The sequence below is a fragment of the Ruditapes philippinarum genome, unplaced genomic scaffold (assembly GCF_026571515.1).
Source record: "Ruditapes philippinarum isolate M1 unplaced genomic scaffold, ASM2657151v2 ctg580_1_1_1_1, whole genome shotgun sequence".
NCBI classification, from domain to species: Eukaryota; Metazoa; Mollusca; class Bivalvia; order Venerida; family Veneridae; genus Ruditapes; species Ruditapes philippinarum.
The window spans coordinates 51,238-64,932 of NW_026860244.1; the positions used below are offsets into that span (position 1 = coordinate 51,238).

Consider the following 13,695-nt stretch of genomic DNA (forward strand, 5'->3'; position numbering starts at 1 on the left):
TATACTGTTTCGTATAGGTGACATTTAAACAAATATCATGTAAACATTAAATTCATCAGATTACACTTTGCACAGAAGCTTTGTACTTGTACAGAAAATATCAGTTATTTGTGATAAAATAGACGGTAAGTAATTGGAAGCAGATATGAAAAGTATCATAAACTTCTGGTTGTGTACTAAGATTATTTTATATTAATAACATCATGAAAGGCGTGGCGCTCCTTCAACGTAAAGGTCTCTTATTTCCTATACTTTATCTATTGTTGTGCTATGTTTCTGCAGAAAAACAAATCACACCCATGAAACTAGAGGGCTCAGAGGTTCCAAGGTAATTGGTCTAAGAAACAAAGGAAGAATGACCTGGTTAACATTAATTAACGTAAATGTTCAACTGATCAAATCAAGTTTAACTTTTCTTAAAAATCTGTGTAGCTCACAGTTCAGGAGGTGTCATTAAAAATTTATAAAAACATGATGTATATATATTTTCTATTTTGTCAGCTCTGGGTGCCATTATGCTCAGCAGCCAAGAACAATTTAAGCATTTTTTTTTTCAAAGGACCACCAAAGGACCATTCCTGTAAAGTTTCATCAGAATCTGACCCAGGATTTACAGTACAGCTGGATTCATTTTTAGCTTACATGTAGACAGTCATATTGTTTGCCATGCCTGAAATTTATAGCTATTTTTGAAAAGAACCACCTACTTACACCTTTACTAGTGTTTCTGCTTAATCTTCCCACCAGTTAAAGGGACTCCACTGAGGTTTTTTGACATGATGGGACTGAAAATATTTTTTCCAGATAAGTGGACCATAGGTTTAGACCACTAATCTTTTTGCAAGATATCAGATCATTTTGCGCACTTCATTTTTCCTGAATAAGTATTCAAACTGTAAAAAAATGACACAAAATGAAAGACGTTTAAAAGCTTTTGGCACTCAAAACGGGCTAAGAAAAGCATAACAAGAGCTGTCGGTAGGACAGCAACGCTCGACTATTCTTAGTGCTTGATAGTAAAAAAAGCCTTGAATAAAAGGTAAAATTTTCTAAGTAAAGAAAAAGGCAAAATTTTTCTTTAAATCCATATTACAGTTATAGGCCATGGAGAGGGTCCTATTATGCTCTCAAAGAAGAGTATAAAATTTCAACATGTTTCAAAGCCATATGTCAATGAACTTTGAAAATATTTGAGGTATTACAAAAACTTTAACGTAAATTCTAAGCCGAAAAAGGGGCATAATTCTGTCAAAATGCTTGATAGAGTTACCTCATCCTGCCTACATGTTGGGGTCATGATGGTGAACAAGTGTGCAAAGTTTCAAAGCCATATGTCAATGGACTTTGAAAATATTTGAGGTATTACAAAAAGTTTAACATAAATTCTAAGTCGAACAAGAGCTGTCGGTAGGACAGCAACGCTCGACTAGTCTAAGTGCTTGATAGTAAAAAAAAATGCTTGATACAGTTACCTCCTCCTGTTTACAGGTTGGGCTAATGATGGTGAACAAGTGTGCAAAGTTTCAAAGCCATATGTCAATGGACTTTGAAAATATTTGAGGTATTAAAAAAAACTTTAACATAAGTTGTTACGCCGACTCAGACGCCGAAGCTCGGGTGACTACAATAGCTCTACTTATTCTTATCGAATAGTCGAGCTAAAAAGGGGCATAATTCTGTCAAAATGCTTGATACAGTTACCTCCTCCAGTCTACAAGTTGGGGTCATGATGGTGAACAAGTGTGCAAAGTTTCAAAGCCATATGTCAATCGACTTTGAAAATATTTGAGGTATTACAAAAACTTTAACGAAAATTCTAAGTCGAAAAAGGGGCATAATTCTGTCAAAATGCTTGATGGAGTTACCTCCTCCTGTCTACATGTTGGGGTCATGATGGTGAACAAGTGTGCAAAGTTTCAAAGCCATATGTCAATGGACTTTGAAAATATTTGAGGTATTACAAAAACTTTAACATAAGTGGTTACGCCGACGCTCTGGTGACTACAATAGCTCTACTTATTCTTATCGAATAGTCGAGCTAAAAATACGATTTTCAATTTATTTCAAAGTATATTTCTTAACTATCTTTACATATATTTCTGTTTAAAGTACCCAAGCTTATGTATGTAAGAAATTCAAATGTTATGTTTATAGGCTTTTAAACCTCAGTGAAGTCCCTTTAAGGAAATAGATATAATGCTTATTTCTATTTTTTGCTCATGTGTCCATATCTTATACAAACAAATGGAAACAATTTAAGGTAAATTGGTAAAGGACCATTTAAATATCATTCTTATATTGTTTCATTATACTTTGATGAATGGTTTAGAAGGAGATGTTGTTAAATTAAAGCAACTCTTCACCTGATGAAGGTTATATTATCAGAAACGGGTAGTTTAATAAATATAATAACCAACTTGGTATTTTGGATGTGTTGTTCCCCCTTAAAACACTTTTTAATTTATAATTTAAAGCAAATCTTGATGACATTAAAACACAACTCACAATACCTAATCAGACCAAAACTTAGGTGACGTGAGCCAAAAATGTGTTTGAAAATCGTACCATAAACTGTAGTCATGTAAGAATAAGGATATAGCTATTGTCTAATTAGCACATGTATGCCTGAAATTATCACTTTGCTAACCTTACATAACAGTAAACAAAGAAAGGATGGAGAACAACACGTCATATACTAGTACATGTACATGAATGTAATATACATGATAGTTGTGAAATATTTTGTCAGAGAATATTTTATTATTTCTCATGTGTGTTTAATAACAGAAACACTTTTTGTTGAAACTCTCACTATACTTCTTGTTTAAAACTCTCACCACAGTTTTTGTTAAAACTCTCATCACAGTTTTTGTTAAAACTCTCACTAGATTATGTCTTAAGGATATGAAATTGCATATAAGCAAAGCACAAAGAGATCATGGTTATCAACATACTGTTACAGAAAACACAGTTACAAATCGTCATCTTTGTGCAGTAGCTCCTATTAAATTATATAAGAGTGGAGGTGTGGCCCAGTGGTAAATGCGTCATACTAGTGATCTAAAGATTGCTGACAGTGTGGGTTCAAACCCTATCAGGGGCAAGCCGTTGTTTCCTTGAGCAAGAAACTTTACCTTCATTGTTTAGTACTGGTTGGTTCCAGGAATGGATTCAAGGGTGTAAGCTTACACAATTTAACTAAAGTAAATTTGTATAAACTAACAAAATTATATAAGGAGTTAACCCATTACTGCACTAAGGTAACAAAATGTCAAACTGCTAAAACATCAATGCAGTCCCACCAGTGACCACTGCACACTCTATACTGTTGGCTAAGCAACTTCAATATTGAACTGGAAAGCTCCAAAAATGGAATCTGACCAAGTCCATTAGCAGGTTCAGGTTCAAATTTGAACCCTTACATGTACATGATATTTACAATATGAAAATTGTTTACCTTGAATAATCTAGGAAAAACTTCTGCCGGCTGACCTCTAACAACATAAAGTCTGGAATTCAATTTCCGTAAACTGGAATCAAGATCTTCTAAGCACTGTAAAAGGAACCTGCAAATATAACAAGACAACAGTAATGCAAAGCCAAATGTATATGAACTATCTAGGCTATCAGAAAATGTTTAAAGATTTAAATTTACCAGTCTATCCTAAGCTTCTGCTTTACTTTAACTATAAACTTATTATATTTAGCTCAACTTTACTCATACTGGAAATTTTGGTGAAAATCTATTCATTGATTTTTTAAGAAGTTAGTTCCTTATAAAATCACTAAAAGCGGCCCAATACAATTTATTTGATTTTCTTATCTGATCTGGTGATTACATGACACTGCTCCTGACAAATTCCTAGTGAGACAACTCTTTTGTATCCCTGCTGTGTCTTCACACAATTCAGATAAGAAAACTAGAGTAAATATTTTATTTTATCAATTTTAATGGTATACAGTATTTGTGAAATAGAAAACTGTTTCCTGTGCGCTAATTATACATTTGTACTATTGTTAAAATAAACAAATACATGTATATGACAAATTTAAAAGGTTTCATGGACAAAAATATGCCTTAAAGAAAGATCACAAATTAATTGTTGTAAATAGCTCAGATCAGGACCTTTCTATCAACTGTAAAAGAAAGATCTTCCTCTGATTTAAAGCAAACATAATTTTGTAATGGTAGTAAATTACAATTCAATTCATACAATTAATTAACAAGCTACAAGACGTAGTGGGCAAGGTTAACAAACTGGCTAATTAATATGATCTAAACCACAGTACATTCCCTATGTCAGAAGACGCCTATGTTTTTATGAATATCTTCACTTACTTAACTAACAACAGTCATTTTCTTCTATTACCTCAAGGTCAATGCTAACTCAATATCTACTAAAATCTTTTCAGCACATTTAAATCTTATAACAGTTACTTCAATTATTGCAAAATAATTGTACAGGGCTATTTTTGACAAAACGTTAATGAAGCTTAAGTTAGAATTGACATTTTAAAGCAAATTTATAGCTCTACTGCGCATATTTTTGGACCTATTACGTAATTCAAACAGCTTCATAATTTGAGGCACGTTGCATTAAATGTGAGATATTGGAACTTAGGAAGAGATTTTTATCAGAAACAATTCCAATAAAATAAGGCTGGAAGTGAATTTAATTCGTACTTCCACAAATTAATCAGCTTTTCTTTTTATGAGATATCTTATCTAATGTGAATATATGGTTGACAGTCACAGGGAAGGAAGAAAATGATACACAAAAGACAGAACTATTCACATAACTTGTTTTGTATTATTCATTATATGTAAACTATTTTTATATTTATGATCTTTTATTCTAACAAATGACCATTATAAATTTTGAACTAGAAATGTTTCCCGATTAAGGAAATGGATGAAGGCGCTGTCATATTATGTACTCGAGTCTAAAGTGAGATCAATTGTGTTAAAAGCTATAAGCTTATTGAAACACTCTGGAAACCATTCCTGGAACCAACCAGTACAAAGCAATGAGCGTAAAGTTTCTTGCTCATGGAAACAACAGCTTGACCTGGGGTTTGAATCCTAAGATTACTAGCCTGACATGTAAACCATCTGGCCGCACCGCCACTGAAGTTAATAAGGTTTGAATAATTGATAGTAATTCAGCTATAAAAATTGTTATTTCCTTGCAAATTCATCAGACATACATGTAATGGCACCAGTGCATGCACAAATCTATTTTACAATGTCAGCAAATAGACACTGAAGTTTCAAGATCAATGTCTTGCCTTAATAATTATTGCTTTATTTATGCATTAGGTTAGCATATTTTTTGGTATTTGATATCCTGATTTTTTTTCTTTATCCAAATCATTTCAGTTATTTTCTAGCTCTTACTTAAACATTTGAATGAAAAATCCATGAAAAACTGATTAGCTTTGATTTTGGAATTATTCTTAAATTTGAGAAAAAGTACCAAGCTCTTATAATTACACCCTTCAGAGAGAGCAGAAAGGGACCTTGGAACATATTTTAGTGCTACTATACTGCAAAACTTCATCTGGCATCATCAAGAACATGATATATTATTACAAATATTACTTGTCATGACATAATGAAATTATCAATACCTTGAAAACTGATAGTACCAAAAATACTGTGTTGAAAAGTTAAAGCACATCAGTGCAGAAAGAATAAGTGTGAAAAATGAAGAAGGAAGAAGAACAAAATAAAGATAGTTTGTAGGGTAAGCATTAATAGATCATGATGGATCCATGTCTATAAAATAGGGAAGAAAACAAATATTAAATGAACATTGGTAATATAAATATTAAATGCTGCTTTGTTCTTAGAGCAATACCACAAATAGTAAAGGTTATAAAGAGGAGAGTAGAACAAAAAAAACTTAAATTCTAAGAAAAACAAGGGGTCCAAAGTGCTCACCTGAAGACAGACTGTTACTTGTGTAATGGCTTATTTTGACACTAGGGGCAAGCTTCATTTGCCAAGTCCTAGTAGATCTTTTTACTAATTTTCTTTCAATATTGCCATAAACTAGTTTAAGTCTATCAAATTTTGAAATAAAGTTATGAATTTAAGTTCATGAAAGAAAATGATTGTGTGAATTTTGTTTGTTTGAATTTTAAATGATAGAACAGAACAGAACAGAAACTTTAATTCTTGGTTTAAGCATAAAAAGCTCATCACCATATTACATATATAAATACAATATATAAATACATAAATGATAACTAGTCTAGTAGAAGAGGTTTTGTCACAAAAACATATGTCTATGTGGAACATGCCAGCGATATGCACAACTAGGTATGGCAGTGATTTTTTTTTAAATTTTCAAAACAACCTATGGCTTTCTGCAGGGGAAAATATAGCGCGATAAATCAGAAAAGTGGAAAATCAAATTCTTACAACTGAGAATGGTTTACCCACGCATGTTTTAGAAAATTCATTTTGATTCAATTTAACATTCATAATACATGCAGGGGCGTTCTGTAGGGACAGCGTTCTGTCTAAAGCTGATATAAGTTAGCTGCTGTTAAGTCATGGCTCTAGTGAAAAATGTGCAAAGGGCATTTTAGGGGGAAAATACTAGCATTTTTAGGGGAAAATAAATCTATTTAGGGCTAGGGGAAACAGCCTTTATTCCGCTGTAAAATGCGGGAAAAAAATCACTGTATGGTAATGATCACTCATGTAAAATTTCATTGAAATCCCACCAGTAGCTTGACCTGTGAAAGCTGGAAAAGATTTTTCTATTCATAATTCTGACGGTCATTTTGTGCAGCAAAGGGGAACATGCCGTGATATGCACAACTAGAACTATCACTAAATGTGATTAATACCCCCGCAAGACTGATTCGGAAATGAGGAAGTTACTAGTAACAGAATACCCTGCAAAAAAATTGAAATAGAGTTATGGTTTTGGGAAATTAAAGATAGTTGTGGTTTTTGTATGTTGCATTTCCTTTCAATGTGGTTGACCATTGATGAAGTTTTATTGAATGACTGTAATTAGTCCAGAAAGAGTTAAGCTTCTTGAGCACTGCACTTCCTCTCATTGCGCTTGACCATTGTATGAAGTTGCATTGAATTCAAAACATTAGTTTTTAATTTATGCACCTGACAAGAAAAAGGAACAAAGGGCAATAACTCTGCAAATACTGAAGATGAAGTTATGGTTATTGTACACTGCACTTCCTCTAATTGTCCTTGACCATTCTTGAAGTTGTATTGAATTCCAACAACTAGTTTTCAAGTTATGCACTGGACAAAAAAGTAACAAAGGGCAATAAATGTAATTTGTCTAAATAGAATTATGGTTATTGTGCACTGCACTTCATATCACTGCCCTTGACCATTGTGAATTCCAACCAATAATTTTCAAGTAATGCACTGGAAAATAAAAAGTAACAGAGGGCAAAAACTCTTAAATGAGTCATGAAAGAGTTATGGTTTCTGTGCACTGCGCTTTCTCTCAATATACTTGACCATTATATGCTCTGACTGTAACAAAGGGCAATAACTCTATAATTACTCTGGACAGAGTTATGGTTTTTGTGCACTGCACTTCCTCTCATTGTATGAAGTTCTTTTGAATTTCAACCAGTACTTTTCAAATTATGCTCCGGACAAGAAAAAGTATCAAAGGGCAAAAACTCTGTAATTTGTCAAAATGATGTTATGGTTCTTGCATGTGCACTGCACTTCCTCTTAATGTACTTTACGATTGTATGAAGTTGTATTGAATTCCAACTAGTAACTTTTCAAGTTATGCTCCGGACAAGGAAAAGTAACAAAGGGCAACAACTCTGTAATTAGTCAAGATGGAGTTATGGTTCTTGTGCACTGCACTTCCTCTCAATGTGCTTAATCATTGTATGAAGTTGTATTGAATTCTAATCATTAGTCTTCAAGTTATGCTCCAGACAAAAAAAGCAATGGAAAAGTAACAAAGGGCCAATAACTCTGTAATTACTTTAGATAGAGTTATGGTTCTTGTGCACTGACCTAGGACCATTTTTAGCCTCTCACAAGTCCAAACTTTTCATGGAGATGAGGGGGTCTGCTGACCCCCTTCAAACACCAAAACAGGAGGGGGCATATCCCCCCTCTGGCACTACGTTGATGTAACTACTTGATAGGGGGTGGCGCCGAAAAAAATGATCACTTTTTTTTAACACCATTTTTAAAACGAAAGCAAGTGTTTGAGGTCTTAAAAGGGCATTTTTTTTACTTATTTGAGGCCTAAAAAGGGGGTCTGAAAGGCATGAAAAACGTCTATATGAAGTAATGGGTTAAAGTATGAAAATTTATAATCGTTGCCCTACAATCATTCCTATCCTAAGAGTCAATACATTTTTTCTGTTTATGTCAAAAAGTTTCAACATGAACAAATGCTCATTAAGAAAGGAAACTATAGATATTTTTAAACATCACAGTACATTAAATGTATCTGCCAAATTTCTTCAATAATTGGAACACTTGGATCATTAGAAAATAAAGTGTATTAGAAAATATAATGTAGATCTACCAAACTAGCTTAGCTATGTGAATATGCTTATGCTTAGTTCTGGCTCTTTACTGGTCGGGGACCATCCACTAGACACTTTTTCAACATTTTTCCGTATATATTTCATAATTTTTAACCTAGAGACCAACAAATTTGACTCAGTTCTTCTAGGTTCTTCTTCTAACTAACAAACTAGTTTGTTTATTTCTGATTGTATAGACACTTATCAGTGTTCGCGTTTAATGAGTAAACATATCAATTTACTCGCTAAAACTGCCAGAAAGGAGAGAAAAGAAGAGAGGAAACACTTTTCCCTCAATAATTGGTTAATTAATTCTCTCTTAAGTTTTTTTGCTCTGATTGAAAACGGATTTTCTATTTGCTTTAAATAAATTGTATTTTAAGAACTTGAGTTTCACCTCATTTTGATTAATTTTGTTCCCTTCTCATAAGCAATGCAGATTTATATCCCACAAATTTGATTGTATTATGAAGTTATGCAAGCGACATTTTTGTAATTGAGGACTCGTCCCATTTGAATTGGGAGGTAACAGATCTATTAGCACTGAGTCCCAGGTACTTGGTAAAGTTAGGGAAAATCGCTAACACTGCTTATATCTGAGGCTCGACAAGGAGGGTATCAAAATTACCTAAATTGTCTACACTACAGTACCATGTGTCTTTAATTCTGATAAAAGCTTGGGTGTTTTGATTTTTAACATGATATACGATATTTCAGCAACAGATGCTGAAGTTTTGGATATTCTATTGTTTACTCTGTAAATGATTATAGCTGGTGGTCAGGCATTGCTTTCTTGACCCCCAAATCTCAACATCAACATTCTTGAAATAGGCATTAAAATATTACCATTTACGGAGGTTGAAATAAATTTATTTACTTAATTTTAGAAAAAACATTATGTATGCATTTACTGTTGATAAAAAAGTGACTGACAACCACTGAACAAAGAAATTAATAAATTAAGGATTTTCTGGCCCGTCCGGTGGTTGTCCGTTTTTGGTGGTCCCCAACCAGTAGCTAAGGAGTCACATATTAATAAAAACTGGATATGTTATGCAAGTCAAATTTTGGGAATTTATGACACAATATTCAATAAATAACAGTGCTGGATTCTATCAGAAACTTTAAGGCTGCCATTGCCTATAGCCCTATAGGGTTCTATAATTTTGTCCAACTTTAATATAAGACTTGTCAAAATGACATTAAATATATTTTAAGGATGGCGATACATTGACTATCTCAAATTGAAAAGTAATTTTTTTTATTTACACTGTGGTTACAAGGCAAAATGAATGATAAATATTCAACTTAATTGTCTCTAAAATAGCCTTCAGTATTAATTCTGATATTAGATATGCACCAGATTTATATAAATACAAATTTTATATATCGCAGTTCAAACTCCATTACATAATTCCCTACCTCCATCTATTAACACCAACTTGTGAAACGCCAGCAAACCAAGGATCCAAAATATAAACGCATCGATATGTTTGTGCACCATCTAAAGCTGCTCTTAACGCTGGATTATCGTGTAATCTTAATCCTTTTCTAAACCAATGTAACACCCTACGCTTAGACTGTTTATTACTATTGTCCATGTTAATTTTTTGTTTTCGGTCTCTAAAATGTCAAATTATGGTCCATCATGCACATCAAAATAACATTGTACTGGAGTAAATGATTTCCATGCCATGTAAAACGTGACTTTGTCTCCAATCTGTGATTTCATTGGTTGATAGAGAAGGTGAAATCTAATTTTAGAAATGTTTATAGGTCAACCAATGTGCCGGAAAGGCACGATGTGATATTCGTTTCTTTCCGTCAATTAGTTTACATCACGACTTTCCAAATATGCGGATTCAAAGCATCAGAAAATATTATATAATTATTTTTTAGTTCCCGCGCTTGTCATTTTCGCAATCCGGTTGGTCAACTCGTCACCTTTTTGGTCAACTCGTCCCCTACTTTTGGTCAACTCGTGATTAACTGTCACTATTATGTTATAAAATAGCTAGTTCTTTTATGTAAAATCTTAATGAATTTGATTGAAATCGAATTACTAATAAATTAACGTCTTTTTTTACGTGCATTTTAATGTTCTTTATCTAAGCGCACGTGCATGGCTTTTATGTAAAACTACAAAGACAGGTAAGTTTGCTAACATTTAATCAAGTACAACTTGAATGTTTAATAAATCGGAGTTTTAATGATGTCATTTTCATCCGCTACCATTTTAACTAGTATGCAGAATATTTGCATAACTGTTGGATTTAACTGCATTTTAAAAACACTTTAAGTGTGCAACTGGATGAACCTAGATGAAATTGAATTATTTGTTAAGACGCATGAATTCCAATACAACCTCAGCATAACATTTTATATCGAGGTTAATTTCTTACAAACTTGCTATCTTTAAAAAAAAACAACAAAAAAAAAACTGTTACCTAAATAGACAAGAATTTTATAAAATAGTTTGGCTAGACTAGAAACTGTCCATTATTTAGAAAATGATGTGTAAGGAAATGTTGAAAAATTGAGGGTTTTGAATGTGATCAAGTGCGACTACGATTCTTATGCTCAAGATTACGGTAGAGATTGATAAAAAGTTTTACAGTAAAATTTTAATTTTCGGGAATAAAAAAGAAAATTGACTGAGTGCTATCAAACCTAAGTACTGATACAATGTATATACACAGGTTCTTTTTGAGAGATGATTATGATAACATCATCTACCAAAGACCTTATAATGTCCTTATGTGAAGATTTATTTAAGAGCTAAATTCTGTAACCAGAAATAAATTATGCCAACACATTCTATTAACACAAAGAAAAAACATACGTATCTCAATGCGAAGTTAATCATATTGGTGACAAGAATAATTATAATATTTATTTATATAGACCTACCACACAGATCAGACTCTTTCAAATATAAGATGATGAACGGTTTTGTCCAGATTTAAAGATAGACCAAGTCCTGTGAAAATATGTTAAAAACGCTTTTTTGCTTGCACAATTTAATAAGACCCTTGTTTATGATACCTGTGAATACGTCCTCCGGTCCAGGAAAACAACAACAACAACAAAACAAAAAAAACATACATATAAAACTTGCTTTTTGGAATATTTGGTCATATGATAACGATAAATTGAATGTCACGTGGAAATTGATCGATATCGGAGATCAAATCATCACATGTATAAAAGCGATTTTATACAGGGTCAGTTATTTTCAACTCATTATATTTTTATATATATAAGATTTAGGTAGAATGTATCAGAAGACGCTCAAAGGAAAAGTAAACGAGACCGGATCGACTTACCTCTTATCAGAACATCCAGATAATGTCAAGTTGTCAACGCATGATTAAGCTGGAAATCTTTTAGCTTAACCAGGGTATGAATTTTGCAATTTTCATATATACGTGCCTGGCTTAATGGACACAATCCTAGAGTAACATAAAACATATATCTTATTGATGAAATAAATATCATTCAATTTTTGTGTTTTTCATATGATAATGTATTCTCTTTTTAATTAAATCGGTACGATACGTTTTAGTTTAGGGGTTCGTTGACTACATTGTATATTATAGAATATGGAAATGGTAACGTGGCATTGGCTGGCATTTCAAGACTATACTGATCATCTTGTGGTCAGGATTATTTTTTTATCGTTTTCATTCTGTTTACATATATATTTTTTCATTATAAACTTATTTTTACCTGCAAAGTGCGCAGTTGACTTTCTTCATCCGAAATATTTTTTAACAAAATGTTATCTAACCAAAGCTTGAAAGTTCCTGCACACTATTACATATGTTGACTAGTTATGAACTTCAAAGTGAATCGATAAACTGGATTACATCTTCTATGTAATAAATATATGCCTTTTTAGTTGCAGTAGTGGGTACTACTCATATTATACTTTATCCTACCTCTATAAAGGTCAAACAACATTCTTTTCTGTACGAAATCTGCTGTGGTCATAGTATTATTTTTACAATAGGTTTATCTCTTAGATTTGGTTTGCTAAATTGCTAATCATGGTCATGCAACTACATAGTTAGGTGAAGAAGCAGGCGCTTGTTTTGGTTGAGTCTATTATGTTTTGTTTAGGGGGTTGAGTTGTCATACACAAATTTACAATTTATATGCATTTATTTTTTTTCCAATGATTGTTATTATCTTAAATGCTTCTGGGATTGTTGTTTTATCAATTCATTTGTAAAAAAGATTGTTATATGTCTATAAACGGAATAATTTTAAGAACACGAAATTAGTTCACACCTACATGTGTATTGGTAACGTGATGGTTTAAGCCAATGAAAACACGTCAATATTATTATACTCAGGCAGAGAAAAAGTGTGCAAAGAGTAAATCGATAATCTTTATGTAGCCAGCAAACTTTGAATTGCAAGTATTTTTTCATATCTTTTCGGCAGGATAAACTGTCCGAGGATTCGTATCGTAAAATGGCTGCCATTTACAGTATCAAGTGATTATCCCAAGCACCACCGCGACTTAGAGCGGGAATTTTAATTATAGCTATCCTCGGCGCGTATACCTTTTTCATATTTTATTGTAATAAATATTTACAAACTGTGTCTTTCGGGTTTTTTTTTATCAATATATAACCAATAATGATGTTAATATGAATAAATAATCATATCTCAAATCCTTGACTATGATTTACAATGAAATTCTACCTTAAGTGTATTAAAAAGGTTTTTAATTTCCTGTAATTTTATTTTGTGATTATGCTCTGGGATGTACTATAACGTATCGTATGTTCCAGTTATGCTTCAAAGCAGTCAATTGACCGTGAATTTTCTTTTCATATTTTGATTTCCTTGAAATCATTTTTCTCATCTGAAGGCATGCAACTTTAATATGGTGATACATTAAATAATTACATTCCATGAAAATGTTTAAAGATATAAAATATCTCATGACATGTTTGTTCATTTTACATTACACCTTTAATTCAGCAAACACAAAGTCTTCACAAAAAGTAGTATGCAATCGTACCTATATTACATACGAATGTATGTAATATTTTTCTTGTTTAGCTAGCTATTTCGCACCTTTTACAATATTGTCGATTGACTTCGCGCTTGACGATGGCTCAGATGACCAAA

The 13,695-nt window shown here is 32.4% G+C and overlaps 1 protein-coding gene across 1 annotated transcript in view; it reads right to left on the bottom strand.

The window, feature by feature from the left end:
• LOC132759349 (cleavage stimulation factor subunit 3-like) overlaps positions 1-13,695 on the bottom strand; it is an 82,997-nt gene that overhangs the window by 26,089 nt on the left and 43,213 nt on the right. Inside the window, exons 22-23 of the mRNA XM_060751109.1 lie at positions 9,973-10,132; positions 3,458-3,566 (exon numbers count right to left, since the gene is read on the bottom strand). Of these exons, the coding sequence (XP_060607092.1) occupies positions 3,458-3,566; positions 9,973-10,132 (269 nt within the window). The remainder of the gene's footprint in view (positions 1-3,457; positions 3,567-9,972; positions 10,133-13,695) is intronic.